The sequence below is a fragment of the Dendrobates tinctorius genome, unplaced genomic scaffold, assembly GCF_039654945.1.
Source record: "Dendrobates tinctorius isolate UK_male_01 unplaced genomic scaffold, ASM3965494v1 ptg000075l, whole genome shotgun sequence".
In the NCBI taxonomy this organism is placed as follows: domain Eukaryota; kingdom Metazoa; phylum Chordata; class Amphibia; order Anura; family Dendrobatidae; genus Dendrobates; species Dendrobates tinctorius.
Window position 1 is genome coordinate 13209365 of NW_027361743.1, and position 20997 is coordinate 13230361.

General features: G+C 41.6%; 1 protein-coding gene across 4 annotated transcripts in view; it reads left to right on the forward strand.

The window, feature by feature from the left end:
* Positions 1 to 13604, forward strand: part of SLC35F2 (solute carrier family 35 member F2) — an 87594-nt gene extending 73990 nt beyond the window's left edge. For all 4 annotated transcript variants that reach the window (XM_073583004.1, XM_073583005.1, XM_073583003.1 and 1 more), the window contains 3 exons: positions 1259 to 1311; positions 10462 to 10616; positions 12290 to 13604. In XM_073583004.1, coding sequence (XP_073439105.1) covers positions 1259 to 1311; positions 10462 to 10616; positions 12290 to 12490 — 409 coding nt within the window. In that variant the 3' untranslated portion in view covers positions 12491 to 13604. The remainder of the gene's footprint in view (positions 1 to 1258; positions 1312 to 10461; positions 10617 to 12289) is intronic.
* The last annotated feature ends 7393 nt before the right edge of the window (positions 13605 to 20997 follow it).

Here is a 20997-nt window from a genome sequence, read left to right on the forward strand (position 1 = left end):
CACCCCAGGGATCATTGAAGGTAAGAGCTTCACAGAGCTCCTGTGCAGCGTACAAAGAATCAAAAGCCGCCCCAGGGATCGGGGAAGGTAAGAGCTTCACAGCGCTCCTGTGCAGCGGAAAAGAATCAAAGCCACCCCAGGGATCGAGGAAGGTAAGAGCTTCACAGAGCTCCTGTGCAGCGGACAAAGAATCAAAGCCACCCCAGGGATCATGGAAGGTAAGAGCTTCACAGCGCTCCTTGTGCAACGAATAAAGATTACTGACCTGGTTGATGGACTAGAATCACCTGAATCAATTCACCCATCTCTACTGACATGCCCAGCTTGGCTGCCACACGTTCAGTTGCTTTTTTATGGTTACAGACAGACTAAGTAATACAACAGAACGGTAGCCGTATCTGCAGACCATCCTTCGTCAGGCAGCTGTAGAATTTTGCTGATTATAATTCTGCAGCAAATGTCTCCCATTTGGAAGTCCCTGAACACTGAGAGCACTGACTGGATAGTAAAGAAGGGGAAGGCCCACACCATCAACTGCTTGCATCCAGCTGTCGATGTAGTCCTACATTTCTAGGAGCAATGACAGAGGAAAAGTGGAGCCCAGCCACAGCAATTTTGTGGCAATTTTTTTATTTTTAGGGAAACACAATTATTTGTCTAAGGCTGGAGTCACACACAGCGAATAAAAAATCGTTCCCATTTTAACGGTACGAAATCGCACAAAGAATTCTTGTCCAGGGATCCATCTGTCATCCCATTTTCCAGCGTGGAACCAATTTTATTCGCATCTAAGCATCAAATTGACATCCAATGCCAATGCCTGATGCTCTTTGCTGTTGACCTGGAGAAGTCTTGCATTTTAATCGCAAGTCACACGTGTGGTGCGTTTTCAATGCGATTTTTAATCGCATCCATAGACTTGCATTGTCGAATCCGATCCGAAAATCAGTGACAATCGCAGCATGCTGCAATTGTCTCGGTCCGAGGAACGGATCTGATAAAAAATCGCATGATGGGAGCTGCCCCATAGAATAACATGGGTTCGAATGCAATGCGATTTTTTTATCGCATTGCATTCGTCCGTTTTAATCGCCAGTGTGACTCCGGCCTAAAAGAGACAATCCAGAAGTCCTCTTTAATTGCTGATTGCCTGGACTGCTACTATAAACTTGTGTTATCATTTACTTTTGTCTCCAGTGTGTGCTTCCTGTAATTGGCTGATTTTTCTCCTTTTTTTTTATCCCCTTCTCTCTAACAGGATGATTGTTGAATATAGTGCAATTGGCAGCATTAAATGGGACTGGAAAGTCGGTAAGTACTAGACACCATGCCATACACCCAACCTCCATGTTTAGATCAGTGATATGGCGCCAACTTCGTACAGTATGAAAAGCATAGTATGCGATTATATTCTGCACAACTCCTTTTCTAAGTACATACATGAAAATAGCTGATCGCTGCAGTTCGCTGTGCTGAAATGCCAAGCATTCAATAGTTAAATGGTTTGTCCCAATTTTTTATTGATCACCTAGCAGTATGAAAAGGAGTCCAACCACTGGGACTCTCACCAATCCAGAGAATGGGGCTTTCCAGAGCCTTGACTAAATGGAGCACAGATGGAGCATGAGCACCATTGCTCCATCCATTGTCTACGGGACAGTCACTGAGAAAATATCCAATAAAAGGCAATCCCTGCATGTGCTGAGATATGCAGATATGAGATATGCAGGCACGGGGACTTGATCATATTTTTCGAGCACGCTGAAGACACTCAGTTAGCTCCCAAGCGTGATCAGATAACACCTTATCCGAGCAGGTCATCACTAATAGCAAGGTACGTCATTCCAAAGACCTATAGACATCCAAATGGTGATCTTTCCTTCCATTAATGTTGATTATGGAGACTAAGTTGGAAGTGGATAAAGACAGAATTAGAAATTTTTTTATTTTGAAAAAGTAGCTTATAAACTGGTTCAACTAATTTCCACCTGATGTAAAAATATTTACAACTATTTATTTTTTTAGATTTTTTTTTTTGCTGTACTGTTTGCCCTCATTTCTACCATTAATTGCACCTTTGATCTCTATTTTGGGTATTAAGATTGTTAAATTATAAAGAGACAATATCAACAGGGAACATATTCATTCCCCTTGAGGAAAACAACAACATTTAGTATTCATGATGAGCGAATGTGCTCGGATAGCGTGTTATCCGAGTATCTTAGGCGTGCTCGAATAATATGTTCTAGTCCCTGCGGTTGCATGTTTTGCAGACAGCCACAACACTTGCTTGTATTGCCTGTTTGTTAGCCACAAACACCTTGTCCTCTGAGGCAACAATTTATATTCTGTGCCATATAAACCTTGTTCTCTGTGGCAAAAATCCTATAGCTCAGTTGCCTAAAAAGCTTTTACTCTTTGGGAAAAAGAACCTTGTACTCTTTGCCATGAAAAACCTGTTGTTCTGTGGAATATTAGCCTCGAGTAGAGTACCTGAATCCAGCCTCTTGCCTATGAGGCATTTTCTTTAAGGGGGAAAAGCATGAGGAGAGCAGCAAAAAGAGGACGTGGTTTTGGTGATGGTATCACCAACCATGTCTACACCGTTCCATGCAAGTTTCCAGCTCTTCATCCCCCAAAGCCTCTAGAGAAATAGGAAATTTCACCATAACCACCCAAGAGCCATGTGCCTGAATGTCAGCATTTCTAAATTACTGGCATTTGAAATGCTGTCATTCTGGCTGGTGGCGACCACCAGTTTAAAAAAAACTGATGTCGGTGACTGTCCCGCAGTATGTTGTTCCCAGATGCCACTACTAGTTTCCCATATGGGCAATCTCTGCCCTGCACACACATGTTTCTGACCAGATAAGATGTGCACTGCGCGACGCCATCATTGGCAAGGTCCATGTTACAACAGATACGTGGACCAGTAAGCATGGGCAGGGACGTTAAATCTCCCTAACTGCCCATTTGGTCAATATAGTAGCGGCTGGTAGTTGGTACAGAGGCGGAAGACGTTTCTGCAAATGTCCTTCTACTACTAAGGATTGCTGGATGTTTCTTGGTAAATGTTGCCTCCACCACCTCCTCATCCGGTCACAGTGAGTCGTCGACCACCAGTTTCATCGCAGTCAGGGGGAAATGCCAGCAGGCTGTTGTGCAGCCCCTTTGTTTGGGGGACAGATCCCACACCACACAGGAGCTGTGGATGGGGATCAAGCGGCAGACAGATAAGTGGTTGGAGCCCGTGAATCTTAAGCCTGGCCCGGAGGTTTGCGATAACTGGCAAAATCTGGTAGCCGCACTGGTCCTAGCTGTTTTGACTCACATTCCTTGCCTGGCACATGTGCTGAACTTGGTGATGCAGAGCTTCCTCAAAAACTACCCAAATATGTCTGCTTTGCTGCTGAAAGTGCACACAGGGTGTGGGTGCACTTTCAACGTTCTTACCTTGCTGCTGGCCACCTGTCAGCGCTGGAGCGTCACTTCTGACTTCCAGCTCACCGCCTCATATATGACTTACCAACAAGGTGGATCTCCACCTTGCATATACTGGAGAGACTGTGCAAAAAGCAGCAGGCAATAGTGGAGTTTTAGCTGCAGCATGCACTAGTCTCTCAGCAGAATACCACTTCACCACGAATGAGTGGATCTCCATATAGGACGTGCGTGCTGTGTTTCGCTGCCTTGAATATTCCACCAACATGGTCAGTGCTGATGATGCCATCATCGGCGTTACTATCTCTCTTCTATATCTGCTTGAAAAAAACATTCAGGCGAGGATGGATGAGGTGGTGGCACAGGAGGACCAGGCAACATTCACACCCTGGGTTCCCTCTGATGCATGACAATGCTAGGCCTCATATGACTGAAGTGTGTCAGTATTCCTGCATGAAGGCATTGATACTATGGACTGGCTTGCATGTTCCCCAGACCTGAATCCAATCGAGCACATCTGGGACATCCTGTCTCGTTCCACCCACCAACGCCACATTGCACCACAGATATACAGGAGTTGACTGATGCTTTAATCCAGGTTTGGGAGGAGATCCCTAAGGAGAACATTCGCCGTCTCATCAGGAGCATGCCAAGGGGTTGTAGGGAGGTCATACAGGCACGTGGAGGCCACATGCTCTACTGAGCATCATTTATTTGCCTTTAGTCAATTCCACTGAAGTTAGATTAGCTTGTAATTTGATTTTCCACTTTGATTTTGATTATCATTCTAAATCCAGACCTCCATGGGATATTAGTTTTGATTTACTTTGATCATTTTTATGTTTTATTGTTCTCAATGCATTCTACTATGTAACAAATAAAGATTTGCAACTGGAATATTTCATTCAGTGATATCTAGAATGTGGTGTTTTAGCGTTCCCTTTATTTTTTTGAGTAGTGTATTACTACCTTCTACTCTCTTGGACTGATTGTTCAATTTTATATTTTATTACGTTATTTCCAAAAATACCAAATAAACTGCATTTTCTACCTCCTACTTTGCCTGTTACACATACATCTCCACCTCCACTGGGACTTCGGCCTCCTGGTTCAAGATTATTTTTTTATATATATATATTTTTTTTATTTTATTTTAAGTCTGTGCCCTATCCCCATTTGTAGAGGGGTGCAAGAACTTTTGTCCACCCCCTCACAACAGAACCCGTTTAAGTAATTTCCCTATCCACATTTTTTTGCAGGGCAATTGTCCTGCTCTCACCCCCTTTTTGCTTCTTTTTGCAGCACCCTACCCCTCACTACCACCATTTTACAGCATAAAATGTCAGGCGCCCATTGCCTCTTGGGGTGGAATTTGAATCTTTGTCTGTGGGGGTATTTTTCCCCATACTCTGAGGCTGAAATTTATAAACTTCTTCTGTGGGGGTATTATGCACCATGCTTTGTAGGTTAAATTTTTTATGGGCCCCACAAAAGAAGTTTGCATAATCGTCTAACCCAGACTAGTGCTGAAGACCCTAATTCAGGCATGATTGCCTGTTTTGAACAGTAATTTTTTCAAAGTAAATGCTTCGGAATTTGAGACCTTCTAGGTTTTCATCATTTGCAGTACACCTAACTGAAGTATAAATTTTTGAACATTTAGGGTATCATGCACCATCCTCTGTGGCTGAAATTTAGTGTAATCTTCTGTGAGGGTATCGTGCCCTATACTCTGTGGCTGAAATTTAGTGTAGTCTTCTGTGAGGGTATTGTGTCCCATGTCTGTGGCTGAATTTTTTAAAGGGAATCTGTCACCTCATTTTTGGCCTATGAGATGCGTCCACCGCCATCAAGGGCTTATCTACAGCATTCTGTAATGCTGTAGATAAGCCCCCGATGTAATCTGAAAGATAAGAAAAACGAGTAGATTATACTCACCCGGGGGTCCGGTCCGATGGGTGTCGTGGTCCGGTGCCTCCTATCTTCTAGCGATGACGTCCTCCTCCTTACTTCTGCCGCGGCTCCTGCGCAGGCATACTTTATCTGCCCTGTTGAGGGCAGAGCAGAGTATTGCAGTGCGCAGGCGCCGGGAAAGGTCAGAGAGGTTCGGCGCCTGCGCACTGCAGTACTTTACTTTGCCCTCAACAGGGCAGATAAAGTATGCCTGCGCAGGAGCCGCTGTGTCGTCAAAAGTCTCTGATGCTAAATCGAGGGCTAGTAGATGGGTTTTGCCCCAATAGACCTTAATGCCCAGATATTTTCATATCCATAGAAACTGTAAGGACGTTATTTAAAGATGTCTCTGGATCTTGCTCCTCTGCCGAGAGAGAATTTAGAGGAAATGTGACGATTATTCCTAATACTATAAATAAAAGTTCTAAATAAAATTTGCACACATTTTATAAAGACTGGGCCAAAACAATTGTTTTTTTTTTCATCACAGGCACCTTCATTACCTTGAGCAGCATGTATATTTACATACATCTGAACCGATATAAGAAAGGTATTCGTGCATGAAAGGTGCGGGGTCAGGGGGAAGCAAAAGTACTGAGAGAATCCTTATAAGACAACACAATTGAATGATATCATTATATGATATCTCAAAAAAGGGGTGACAGATTCCCTTTAAAAGTCGGCCTGGGACCACAGGCTGAGACAAGATGGGTCCATTGCAGTCCCCGGGAAGCTTCTCCCCGCCTCGCTCCAGGTGATTGATAAGTCTCTCCGTATGTGCACCTATTTCTCTAGTCCCTGGACTCCTTTATTCTCTGCCTGTCGTTCCTGGCTGTTTCTTTGAATTATTTTTGTACAGCCAGGCTCTGATTCATCCTACCCGTGGTTTGGGCATCACAAATCAACTGAATCTTTAATATCTGTAGTCTTACCAGGCATGAAGCTTGACTGACCTCCTTCTAAAATTTCAGCAAGAACTCCATTGTTCCTACATTCCAGAACAGTGACTAAAATCTTAAATATTTAGGAGCTTCAGGACCATCAGAGTTTCTCGTAAAGAATCCGGCAACAGCCCAGTGTGTAGGATAGAATTACCGCATATATAGGTTATGTACCTAACTTGGGGGTTAAAATAAATCTATATTTTGTATGTACCACTCTTAGTTTCAAAGCTTTTTAAGGTTGAAAGCAAACATAATTCCATCATGTTCAACCTATAAAAGACTGTTTTCAATAAAAAAAACAGTCAGTCTGCATGGATTTGCTATTGGGGAAGGGACATGATGGTGTCAGTCACCTTTGTCAGTTGTGTCACCATCTAGAAAGTCTGCACTGGAAAGGAGATGCCTCCAAATATGTTGCTAATTTATCATCCATTTAGGCAATTCTTGGTTTATAAGGACTTTTAGGATATGTGCACACGATGCGTTTTTGTGGCATTTTTTCCACACGGAAATGGTCCAAAAACGTAAAGGAATCTTTTTGCAAGGTAATTCAATGACAATCCTGAAGTGTTGTGCACATGATCAGTAAATTTCTGTGCAGTGTTTTTTTTTCTGCAGCATGTCAATTCTTTTTGCGTTTCTGCAGCATTTTCACACCCATTGACTTCAATTGAGTCAGTCAAATCCACAGCAAAAATGCAGGTATAAAAATGTTTGCAGATTTGCTGAGTTTTTGTTTTGCATTTTACCGGCTTCCTATGGTGTTTCCCACGCTGTCATCTGTGTGACAGCGTGTGAAACACCAGCGCGGTGGTTCTTAGCTGTGGTAACGTTAGCACCGGAAAGACCGCCGGTCAGAGTGCTGCGGGATCATGGTGTCAAATGTCAGTGTGACCCCGCAGCTGTGACTGTCACCCGTGGTAACGCTACCACTGGTACTGTTGGTCAGAGCGCTGCATTATCATGCTGTCAAATATCAGCGTTTACCGGAGCTCTGACTGTCACCTGCGGTAACGCTACTGTCGGCCACAGCGCTCCGGGTTCATGCTGGCAGTTGTCAGCATGATCCAGCAGCTGTGACTGTCACTCGCGGTAACGTTACCGCAGACTGTCGGTCCGAGCACTGCGGGATCATGCTGGCTGATGTCAGCGTGACCTCGCAGCTGTGACTGTGACCCGCAGACATGGGCCGATGAGACTACTGCTCTCATCGGGCTACGTCTGCTGTCACTGATAATAGTGACAGCAGGTGCTACTGATGGGAAACGTAGTCTCATTTGCCGGCGCCTGTGCTCAAAGTTTTTTTTGAAAAAAAAAAAAAAAAAAAGGAAATTTACATACATATTCAAATAAAAATAAATACCCATTATACTCCACACCTAATCCCCAACGCCCTCGTCTCCTAGACATGATGTAAAATAATAATCCAACTCTCCTGTCCGCCGTAGTTCCGGCACTCTGAGTGTGCCACAGCGATCTCACGTGTAGGAACAGTCACATCGAAAATTGTGACCGCTCTACCCAGCCGCCGGCGATACAATAACAAGAGGTAATTGCTCCCGCAGTGTATCACTGAGCTGCCGTGAGAGTTCACCGGAGTTCATCAGTGCTCTCACGGCACCGCTGCGTGTGAACCTTCCCACACAGCAGTGGTTCCGTAAGCAGGGCTGTGGAGTCGGTAAGCCAAACCTGCGACTCCGACTCCTCAATTTCCCTTACACCGACTCCAACTCCGACTCCACGACTCCGACTCCGACTCCCACACATATTGCTTATATTTAAATGAAAAATTTATTGTAGTACAATGTGAACCTCAGACATTTAATCATTTTTATGATCCAATAATCAAGATATTTAGATAGAACAGAATATATATTGGTGTACTACCCGGTTTTAATTCTTTTTGGTACAGATGCGATATGGATAGACAGATATGGATAAATGGATAGATAGAGCAGATTTCTAATCTGCTTTTGCTATTGAAAACATTATCTATGAGCTCAAAAACCTTTCAGGTGATGCGGTTTTTTAAAAAGATGATCAGCTTTTGCAGCTGAAAAACGTATCCTCAAAAAACACAGGAAAAACGCTGTGTGTGAATGTAGCCTTAGATCAGGAATAGAACAGCCATTTATAGGACATTTCATAACTTTCCCAAACTCCTATGAAAAAATATTCAGCACATCCTGCATTGAATTACTGTACCCAATTTATTATATATTTTAGGAGTCGGAGTCGGTCCATTTTATACCGACTCCGACTCCGACTCCACCAAAATGAGCACCGACTCCGACTCCACGACTCCACAGCCCTGTCCGTAAGGGTGATCACCGGAGTTGATCAGCTGATGAACCCCTGTGAACGCTCTCACGGTAACTCAGTGATACACTGACAGAAGGTAATCGCTCCCAGTGTATCGCCGGCTGTCTTTGAGAGCAGTCGCATCACTGATGTGACTGCTCTCAAAGTGATCGCGATCGTCGTGGGACATTATGGGTTACCTTCTCGGCGGACAGGAGAGGAATATTTGTGGTTTATTATTTAATTTTTGTTGCAGGAGACATTGGCTTCGGTGGATTAGGCGTCAGGTGAGTATGGTTTAATTAAGATTATTAAAGGAGTCTGTGTCATTATTTCAAATAAAGGACTTTATTCTGGGTGTCTGTGTTTTTATACAGTATCACTATGTTACTAATGGATAGGTGTCTTTTAAACGCCTCTCCATTACTGACCTGTTGGCTTGATGTCACCTGACAATGAAAAGGTGACATCAACCCCACAAATATGAGCCCCACTTGCCACCGCTACAGGGAAACTGGGGAGACCGAGGCTAAGCGCCAGATTTGGTGCATCTTATACATGTGCATTTTCTGGGTCGGCTGAGAGCTGATGTTTTTAGCCTGGGAGGGGCCATGGCCCCTTTCTAGGCTATTAATATCAGCCCGCAGCTGTCTGCATAGCCTTTGCTGGTTATAATTATAGGGGTACCCCACATCAATTTTTTTTTGGGGGGAAGGGGGTCCTCCATTTTAATAGCCAGTAAAGGCTAAGTATACAGCTGTGAGCTGAAAGTAATAGCCTGGGAAGCTCCATGGGTGTTACCCCCATCCCAGGCTATAAACATCTGCCCAGCTGTCGGCTTTCCATTTGCTGGTTATTAAAATTATGCGGGAGCTCACACAATTTATTTTATTTTTTTTTTTCTTTAAAATTAACAGTTGCTGTCTGGTTATAGCCTATGTACATTCGTTCTGTTAACGCTCCTACATAGGCTGGTGACTGTGTGTGTAGGTTTGTGTGTGTTTGTGTCTACTTATCAGTTTAGTAATGAGGGTTTCGGGCTGACACGTTTTTGTTGCCTAGAGCTATGTGTCAATGACAGCTACTGCCCTAATTACCCTGATGCCACACTGCATCAGCATGAAAAAGGTGGTGTTGAGCCAAGAAATTACATCACAAAAATCACAAATTTTTTTTTTTTTTTTACATATCTTTATTTAGCTCAAAAAAGCCTTCATTGCTGTACAAAAACGTGCGTTTTTGCCACAGCGGTTTTCCTGCCAAGACATGCAAAAACTTTGCAGAAACTTCTGCAAGCTAATACCCAATGTGGGCACATAGCCTTAACACTCTGCAAAAGCTGAGTTTACTCCCTCAGGTTCAATAACCATGATATCATTCATATTCTGAACATCATGTTCTCTCTTTGCTAGATGAGCCAACAAGAGCCCATTTTAGTTTCCATAATCAAAGATATGATGCCCAGAATCCATGATGTTTCTTTTTAGCATAATAGAATAACAAACTTTTATATTCTCTCCCTAGTTGTTCTAAGGGCATGTGCAGACAACCGTATTTTCGATCGGAGTGCGAATCGACAAAACATTGGATCGCTCTTGGACTTATGTTAGCCAATGGGGCCGTGCACATGTCTGATTTTTTTTTTCATCAGTGTGTCTCGGAGGAAAAATTTATTGCTCATATCATCCCACTATATAAGTGCAGGTGAATACTGAGCTCATACAAGAGTCTTAATAAAGTCACATTGTGATGGTCATTTCATTGAAAGTCGCGCTTACTTCCATATTGTGTCATAATGTCAATGTTTTTGCTTGTATTCCAGGTTTGCTGTTTGCTGTTTTTGCTCTTTGCATGTTCGGACTGTACAGTGTGATGCCTATTGTCATAAGAGTCACCAGTGCCACTTCTGTTAACCTGGGTATCCTGACCGCTGATCTCTACAGCCTCTTCTTTGGCCTCTTTTTATTTGGGTACAATGTAAGAACGACCTCTGACAATAGTTCATTATTTTCATCATCTTTAAATGTCTCTTCTTCCTATTGTAACTTCTCTGATTGTAGGTAGTGATATGGGCTTTGTGTAGGAAAAAGACACCTGTGTACAGCCCGGCAGTTGTAATCTCATAGTGGCCATACTTTTTAGATAGCTGTTGGCCCACTCGTTTGGAAGCCAGCTATTTTTTTTTTCTTGGCCACACCATTAACATGCTTGCTGGGAGTAAAAAAGGATAGTTAGCTGCCAAAACCCTCTGTTTCCAACTTGTCTCCTGTGAAAAGTGAAAGAATCAGTCATGTTGTCATCAACATGCCTGACCAGCATCAGCCATCGGAAAGTAGTCAGGTCTAGAAAACCCTAAAGCCTTCTAAACCAAACGTTTTGCCGACCACTATTTCCCCACACTCATCCATACACTGGAGCGCTTGGCTTGATAGAACTGATGTCGAAATCCTCTGTTGGCAGCTTGTCTCCCAGAAAGCTATAGGATCTGCTTTTGGAATTACAACGATATGTCCATGCATTACATGGAGTGACCGTTGATTTTTGACAAGCATTTCATAATTGTATGTTTTCCCTTGTGGAGGCGCTGCAAGATCATTGAACAGTTACTCCTAGCTACTAGTGATAGGCGAGTAGCATCATTGTTTGGGTTTTCTCAAGCATGCTCGGGTGTCCTCCGAGTATTTTGCCGTGCTCGGAGATGTAGTTTTCGTCGTCTCAGCTGCATGATTTGCGACTTGTAGACAGGCTGAATACATGTGGGAATTCCCTAACAAACAGGCATTCCTCACATGTATTCAGGCTGTCCAGCAGCCGCAAATCATGCAGCTGAGGCGACGAAAACTAAATCTCCGAGCACGCCAAAATACTCGGAGGACACCTGAGCATGCTCGGGGAGACCCGAGCAACGAGTATACTTGCTCATCACTACTAGCTACCTTCTCAGATTGTAGGTGGGGATTTGGATAGTAGGACATGATGGGATCGTTATTTTTAACTTCTCAAACAAAAAAAGGGGGTGTCAAAAGCATCCAACTTTTAAGAAAATAGTGAAATATGTCTTAAAACGGAGCTGTACTTTCAACAATAGTTGGAATATACTTTTCAATATATATTTTCTGAGAAATCTGCTTCTTTCACCATTTATAAGACATTTCTTCCCCTACCTCTTGTCATTCACGCTGGGGGGGAATGCACAAATCCATCTTGGTCAGATAAGACAAACTGCACACTCACTGTGGTGTCCTTATACTTTATAGATAGGGGAGCAGGAAGAGGAAACAGGCAGAGGGAAAAATACAAAGATCAGTGTGAAGCATCTAACCAAACAGATACGTCAATCCAGAGCTGATTCACAACCAGACAGCTCTGCTTTTCTTTGTAGTTTCCTTCATGCTGCTGCAGCTTGTCTTTTTAGGCTAAAAAATGAATAAAGAGCAGGAATCCCTCCTTGTGTGCTGAGATCACTGCTGCTAGTATTCTCTCACCAGCTCAGAGTGGATTGCAAATTGAGAGTGAGCCTGTAGACTGAAAAATGCCGGATACAAGTCATGTGACGTCCAGTTTATTCTGCAAAGTTTTTTGAAATGATGATTACTTTTTAAGAGCATGAAAATGTGAGTCTAAATAATATATATATATTTTTTTTGTAGTTCTCTCTTCTTTACATCATAGCATTCGTTGTGATCATGGTGGGATTCATTATGTACTGCAGTACAGCAACTTACCGTATGGAGCCTACGCCAGCACAGACTAGTGGAGGCTTGGAGAATAGCGCTATGAAGGATGACGAGACGCCTCCGGAGCCGGCCACACCCCTGCAGTACATGCCTGAGGAACTATCCAGAGATTGAACACAACCAACAACCACATTGCCTTTTTTATAGAAAATGAAGAAACTACGTTTTATCCATATTATTTTTTTTTTTTAATGAAATTTATTTTAAACTTTTTTTTTTTTTTCTTTTTGACCAATATATGCCACATTCAGGTTCCTACTCCCAGCTTGCCAGCTATTTGCCTTGGACACCTTTTTTTTTATAAGGAAGCTGCTATGCGCACCAGTTACACTCTAAACATAGAACACGTGGAAATCTGTTTTAGTTTTCAGTGACTTGATATTTATTCATATTTTTTACTTTTTTTTTTTTTTTTATAAATAAATACATTTTTATAATGTTTAATTTTGCATTGACAACTTTTTAACCCAGTGTGACTATAGAAATGTAAAAATATCCAGTCATTACAAATCCAGAAAATGAACGACTTATAAGGACGCTGGTTTTCTTTTTTAAATATAGCAGTTGCATTCTACTATTACAGAAATATGTCTGACTTAAGAGAATTCTCAAATTTTAGAAAAGCAATTTTAAAGTAGTTATTAAGGAATCTGAGTTAATGGACTTAGGTTGCTGCATAAATAAAAATAAAATAACTGTACTTGCCTCCACTCTTAAGTCCGGTGTCCCCTGTTGGACTCTTGACTAGAGATGAGCGAATTTGTTTGGATTTTGGCCCCGAATCTGATTTTGACATATTCCAGCTATATTCGAGCACTATTCGCGCCGAATGTATGTCTTATGACCGGTTCCGAACATATTCGGTAATTTTTACTCCCATTGACTCTAATGACGTTCGGCTGTTTTCGATGAATATTGCAAAAACAATATTCGAGTCCGATCGTGTTCGGAACTGAATCTGAACAAATTCGCTCATCTCTACTCTTGACATAAACAATATTTTAGGACTGCTGCAGCCAATCAGCAGTTGTTGATCAGCTGCAGCACTCACAGTTCCTTACTAGTGGAAGAACACTGGAAAGAGAGCTGCAGTGCCAGTCTGGGAGGTATGTATAGATTTTATTTAATTTAAGCAGCATCTTGGAGCCATTAATATGGGATTACCCAGTAGCAGACAATCCCTTTTTAATAATCCCAAAGATCCCAATAAAATGACAGTCTCTCTGGAGGATCCAGCATATTCATGCACTAGAGAAACCTACGATGGCTATTAGTAAGAATGGTGTAATTCTCAATTTCCCCTCCGGGGGCGCTGCAGTAGATTTGAGCGATTGCTCTTAATCCCAAGCAAAGTTAAGCCGATTGCCGTGATCCCACCCACATTGTTGCCTGTTATTAGCTTATTTAGGGTTGACCTTTTCACGAAAAGATTGCAGAAGCAGATGGATTGATTGTAAAGAGCCAGACGCAAGGATATTTTTGATGGTCTTTTTTTTTTTAATTATTATTAGTATTATAGACCTTTATATTTTCTGTATTTATTCATTGTGCTGCAGTTTGATTTTTATCTGCACTGTTTTTAAAACCTCAAGTTGATAATTGTAAAAAAAAAAAATTGATATTTATTAGAGTTTATATTCCTTTTTAAAACTTTTAATAGCTTTAAACTTCGCATTGTTTTTATTTTATTTTTTTTTTTTTTTTTAGAAAAAGAACCTGATATATGAATAACATATTGTTTTGGTAAGAGGTGCCTTATATCTGCAGATCTTAGGGATTATTTAGGTTAAAAGGATTTTGTCTAACCCCATAACTGTAGTCTAAACCTGCAGTCGTGTGTCCACCTGCCCCGTTTTTCTAGCCAGTAGGACAGAAGTAGTGAAACCGCAAAAGACTGTAGGGTTAGACTTTTGTTTTCAAGAGTCTCCATGGGTGTTAGGATATTTTTATTGGACTATTTGAGTATGGGTTTTTTTTTTTGTATACATTTGCAATTTGTTTTTTTCTACTTAAATGTGTGATATATGATATATCTTATGCTTCAAGAGAACATTCATTAGACATGGATATTTTAACTCTAAATAGAGATCTGCATAACCAGCGAAGACCAACCTTCAAATGCTGTACAATTCGCAAAGGATCGTACAAATGTTCGCCATTCCAATTTCATAGGTGGGAGAGCTATTTGAATATTTTAGATTCTTACGATTGGGTTATTTTGGGTCTGTTTTTCTCGTATTTCTCCGGAGCAAACGGCCAGTGAGAATACATCATGGTGGCACTAGAACAACTTGTTCACACGTAACTTTGAATTATGCGTTTGGAAGAGGACATGGTACCAATGAATGACCTAGCTTGGTTGTATAAATCTTGGCATACCTGTGTACCTGGCAGCACATACTTATCAAAAACGTGTAACAGATGTTTGAATAAGGCCGGGATCACACATGCAAAAAACTCGGACGAGTCTCGCATCTTAATACCCGTCACTGCCGCCAGCACTCGGGAGCGGAGCGTGCGGCGGCATGCATGTATTTCAATGCAGCCGCACTCTCCGCTCCTGAGTGCCGGCAGCAGTGCCGGGTATTAAGATGTGAGACTCGTCCGAGCTTCTCGCATGTGTGATCCCGGCCTAAGGCATAGCCAAGTGTAAATGTCATGATACTGGCAATGTACTAGACACTAAAAGGCTATAACCATTATATTTGTTTTATCTGTACAAAGTGACAAAAAGTTATTTAACATAGCTGTAAAATAAATTTCATATGTTTGTAAAATTAATTTAAATGTTTATTTTTTATGTTCTTTTATGTGAAGATCTGCTCCTTCTAGGAAACACTGGTTAATTACTTGTTTCGCCTCTAATGCTGGTTTCATATATATTCAGGGAAGTTCCGAGCAATTGAAAACCCCCAACATTTTTTAAGACGAGCAGAAAGATTGTCTGAAAGAGAAGAACTCCTAAAGTTCTCACTCCAGTTACGATTGTTCAGCGTTGCTTCTTTATGGGATTGCGGCCATATCAGTATTATTTAGGTTTATTTGTATTATTTTTATAGCTTTGTTTTTTATGCCGTATTTAAAGACTTCTCAAATGTTTATATCTCCATTGCCATGACATAGCTGAGTGAGGACTTGTTTTTTATTTGGAAAGACGACTAGCAGTTTTCCTTTTCCTTGGTGCAATTTTGGAGCACATTTGAGTTGTTGATTACTTTTTAATCTAATTTTTTGTAAAAAAATGTATATTCTGTAAAAAGTTTCATATTAACCAATTTATCGTATTGCGATGTAAAGAGCTGTAATTTTTTCTCATTTGAATATTCAAAGAATTTTTGCATTTTTTTTCGGTGCCACATGTGGCATAACTCCTATGTTATTTCTATACACTTATACTCTACTACATTTATTGCTATGTGGATTAGCTTATTTTCCATGAATGTGCACCTAAGGGTAAAACAGTTGTATTGCCGGCTGCGTCTCTTTTATACACGTATGATGGTTCGGATGTGTGGACTATTGTGATGGTGCTCGCCTTATATTTCTGGACTTTGTACCACACATTGATTGGCCTAGCTGTGTGGCATGGCGCATTGTCATGCTGGAAAAACAGTCCTCAGAGTTGGGAAACACTGCCTGAGCAGAAGGAATCAACTGTTTTTCCAGGATAACCTTGTATGCGGCTTGATTCATACGTCCTTCGCAAAGATTAACCTGCCCAATTCCAGCCTTGCTGAAGCATCCCCAGACCATCACCGATCCTTCACCAAATTTCACAGTGGGTGCAAGACATTATGGCTTGTACACCTCTCCAGGTCTCCATCTAACCATTAGACGACCAGGTGTTGGGCAAAGCTGAAAATTAGACTCATCAGAGAAGATTACCTTACTCCAGTCCTCTATGGTCCAATCCTTATGGTCTTTGGCAAACTTCAGCCTGGCTCTCCTTTACTTCTCATTGATGAAAGGCTTTTTCTAGCTTTACATGACTTGAGCCCTGCCTCTAGGAGCCTGTTACGAACTCTTCTTGCCGTGCAATTCACCCCAGCTGCCATTTGCCATTCCTTTTGTAGGTCACTTGATGTCATCCTGTAGTTGCTGAGTGACATTCGAATAAGATGACGGTCATCCCGGTCAGTGGAGAGTCGTTTTTGCCCTCTGAAGGTCTGTAGCTTTGTTGTCCCCAATGTCTGCTGCTTGACCATGTTGTAATGGACTACCATCTTAGAAATTCTAAGGATGTAGGCAACATGACACTCAATGTATCCCTCTGCTTGTAAAGCCAGAATTGAGCCCTTCTTTTCCTCACTCAAGACTTCTTTTCAACTCCTTTGGCATGGTTAAAAGTTATTTTTTCATTCTTATTACTTTTGGGATATTACTAGCACTTGTTTTGCCATCCAGCTTGTCCTATTGCAAGAGGATTGTGAACACCACAGCAGGGGTTTTTATACTTTCCTTCGTTAAATAAGATTTGGTTCAGGTGATGACCTAATCAGAAGCACATTAAGTAGAATGAGGTGTACTCTGGTTGGAATTCAACTGACACTGGAATGGAATGGCTGTCAGGCATGTAGAGAAGCTGATTTTTATAAAACGGTGGAGTGGTCTCTTAATTTTTGCTAGAGCTGTACAGTTATTCAGAAAGCAGAGATGGTAATAAACCAGATCTGTGCGCTTTATGCAGACTCTGGCTGTGTCCAACAGCCAGCTCCCTGCAGCTGCGATCTTGTACAGCTGCTCTACTATGCAGCAGCATTTTAGAATGTCAGTGCAGAGTTGAATGTGGACTGTCCAGATGTCTAACATCTATATGTGGTCCGGAAGTAGTTAAAAGTGGCTGTACAATAAAAAAAAATTTGCACTTTGTGTATATTTAAAACCTCTTATGTTGGCCACACTATCTTATCAGTACTTTCCGAACAAGGTCGCTGTCTCCCCAGTCACTGCTACTTTGAACGCGTTAAGTCAGTTCGTTTGTGACTTCGGTGCGAGAAACTACGGCTGTCCTACTTGTCATTTGTAGGGAAGAAGATCAGCATATGATGTCTCTTTTTTGTTTTCTGAGACTGCATCTAGTGCTGATACTTATCAAAGATTTTGTGCACAGTATGGGAAAAGTATTTTGTCTTGAAGAAATGTATGTATAAATGGATAGAGACTTAGAAAGGTGGCACAAGTGTAAGCCATGAAGTAGCCAGATGCCCACCCACGACTGGTAAGAAAGGTGTTACCTCCTACCCATAGTCATGATCACTTCACATTGGACCTGTTTGGTTCCCTGAAAGAAGCCATACGAGGACAAAAACTCACATCTTGTGAAGAGGTGAAGACTGCAGTGCGATTGTTGCTCGCTGCTCAGCCGAAAACATTTTTTAACAAGGGAATGCTAAAGCTTGTTGGCAGATGGACAAATTGCATTGAAAAGGAACGAGATTATTTAAAAAAAAAATTGAGAGGTGCAAGAGTTTTAGCAGGTGGGCCACAGAGGAGGATATTGCAATAGTCGAGGCAGGAGATGAGGGCATGCACAAGCATTTTAGTGGATTGACGGTTGAGGAAAGGACTGATTCTGGAAATACCTTTGAGCTGGAGGCAATAGGAGGTGGCGAGAGCTTCGATGTGTGGTTTGAAGGACCGAGTAGAGTACAGGGTTACTCCAAGGCAGCTGACTTTTTGTGATCTAGATCAGGTAGGGAAGATACGCGAGATGGAGGAAAGCTGATGAGTTCAGATTTGTCCACATTGAGCTTGAGAAAGCGAGAGTAGGAGGATATTGATGATTCACTTTGGTTTTCTGGACTGCAGTGGGTTGCCGTCTAGGCCAGAGAAGTAGAGTGTCATCAGCGTGTAGGTGGTACTGGAAGAGATAGGGCTTTTAGTTGTCCCAGGCCAAGGGTATAGATGGAGAAGAGTAGGGGTCCTAGTACAGAACCTTGATGGACACCAACAGAGAGAGGGTGGCATTAGGAGGTAGTGTGGGAGTAGGAGACTCTAAATGTGCGGTTGGAAAGGTATGAGGAGATTCAGGGTAGGGCAAAGTCTTTGATGTCAAAGGAAGAGAGACTCTGTGGTAGGAGGTAGTGGTCAAATGTGTCAAAGGCAGAGGACAGGTCTAGAAGAAAGAGAATAGAAAATTGTTAGCTTTGTCTGTAAGTAATTAGTAATTTTGGTCAGGGCACTTTCAGTGGAATGATGGGGGCAGAAGCCAGAATATTGGATGTTGAAGAGCGAGTTAGATGAGAAGTGGGAGGAAAGTTCAGCATGAACATGCTGCTAGAAGAATTTGGAAGCAGCGATATGAGGCGATAGCTATAGTGGTTGGGTCGAGGGATGGTTTTTTGAGGATAAGCGTGATTATGACATTTTTGAAACCAAAAGGGAAGGTACTAGGAGTTAGTGATAGGTTGAAGTGATCGGTTAGGGATGGGATAAGGGTGGTGGTGAGGTTGGGGAGGAGGTGGGATGGGGTCAAGTTCACAAGTGGTGAGGTGTGATTTGGAGAAATGAGTGAGCTCTCCTTCAGTGATTTTGAAGAGGGAGGTTAACGGGGAAGGCCATTGGTCTGCTATACAATTGTGGTGGTCGAACAATTAAAGATTTGCCTTGTTTGGTCGACCTAGCCAGGAAATAAATTCTACAGCCAGAGTACCCTTTTATTTGCAATTCGTGGATGAGACTAAAAAGAGATCATCGACTTTGCCAGGATGGAAAATCTGGATTATAAATTTCCGCGACGTTATATCTGAACACACTCCCATTCTTAGAAAATATGTATAACCCAGCGATGAAGAATCCGCTGCACTTTCAGAGGTCTTGTATTTAAAACTTCAGTTTTAATGAAAATATAAGAAAAAAATGATAAAAGAGCACAGTTGTATGCAGTCAGATCAACCAGTGGATATCTAGAACCAACATGTTTCGACCTGTAACAAAGACCTTAATCATGGTACCTTTGTTACAGGCCGAAACATGTTGGTTCTAGATATCCACTGGTTGATCTGACTGCATACAACTGTGCTCTTTTATCATTTTTTTTCTTATATTTTCAATAAAGCTGAAGTTTTATATACAAGACCTCTGAAAGTGCAGCGGATTCTTCATCGCCAGGTCATACATATTTTCTTGGATTCTGTTGCTGTGGCTGCCAAGCCGCGACCCTGGTTGACGGACGGACTCCTGGAGTGAGACGAGGACGGTGAGCTGCCAAAAATTTTTCTTTACTCCCATTCTTAGTAACAAGCAAATAGTGCAGTGACTGATCTAGTTGGCACATTTGAGAAAAGGAAAAATAAAAAAAACAAATGTTGGTTACAGTCAATTTTACATTTTGGGCTTTGTGTGCAGTTATAATTATGTATTTTTAATATTAAAATATATTTATATGTATATACACACAAACATTCAATTGCCACTTTGTTTAACCAAGGAATGCCTGAAATGCAGACACACAAGCAGTAGATCCAGCTTCTACTTGTTTGCATGTCCTTGGCATTTCTGCAGACACAAGCAAAATTCTTCCTGGCATCATCTCCTTACAACTAGTCACCCATAACCCGCACTTTGTAAACATTACTATTTTTATAAAGATCACGCCATCAGGATATGATGAATTATAGCCAAGGGACAAACGTTATTTTGGCAGCGACTTCCAATTGTATTTGCTGTAGGAGACACTTTGAGAGTAGTTTGCTCAAAGCATTTTGATTTTCAAACATTTTTAGTGAGAATTTATAGATAATTGTTTTTAGCCTATTGAAAAAGAAAAAGCAATTGAACCTCTAACAGAGAGCTTTAGCCATTTTATCTCTGGCCATAGTTTTGCTGGTTGTCACCTCATTTGTTAATTACTAGGATGTGCAGTTGTACCAGTTATTTCTTTTCCTTTTATAAATATCCAAGTAATTTTTTGTGCATAATTTTTTCTGTTATTTAGAGATTTTTCAGCCGTTTATAGAATGTTGGTTTCAGGCTCTAACTCATGTTGTCTCGTCGTTGCCTGCAAAGTGCAGTAAAACTGTAAATCTTGTGAACCCTCAATGTTCCTTATGGGAATATTTAGTCCTATTTGACTGTGTAGTAAGGGATGCCATAGAACACCACAGGTTGGTTTTACATACTACAAGTTTCAGCAATTGACTAACACCCACACTGCAAGCAAGTTTCAGTAGTTTATCGCGTCATAGCTAAACCCTTGTAACTCCTAGACACTTCCATATCGCGATAATGGCGTTGTCATATCTTTCGCTGCTTTGCTAAGTCACAAGACTTCTCGTTGCCTAAGAAGATTGTATGGCTGTCTACATGATTTTATGCACATGTATTATCAGTATGACTGAAACATCTAAACTCTGTTGTTAGACCATATTCAGTTTTGGTTTTTATAAGCCAAAATCAGGAGTGGGTGAAAAATTCAGAAGTGGTGATGTGTTTCTATAATACTTTTCCTGTGTTTCAGTCCTGATTTTGGCTTACAGATACTGATGTAAAATACTGAACGTGGCATTAGGAGGGGCGGTGTTCACATGGTTTAGACAATATAGTGTATGTGTTTATATAACGTATCCATGTGGACTAGAATGAAGGTGGTAAGTATCAGCCAGCTCATGCTAATCAAATGA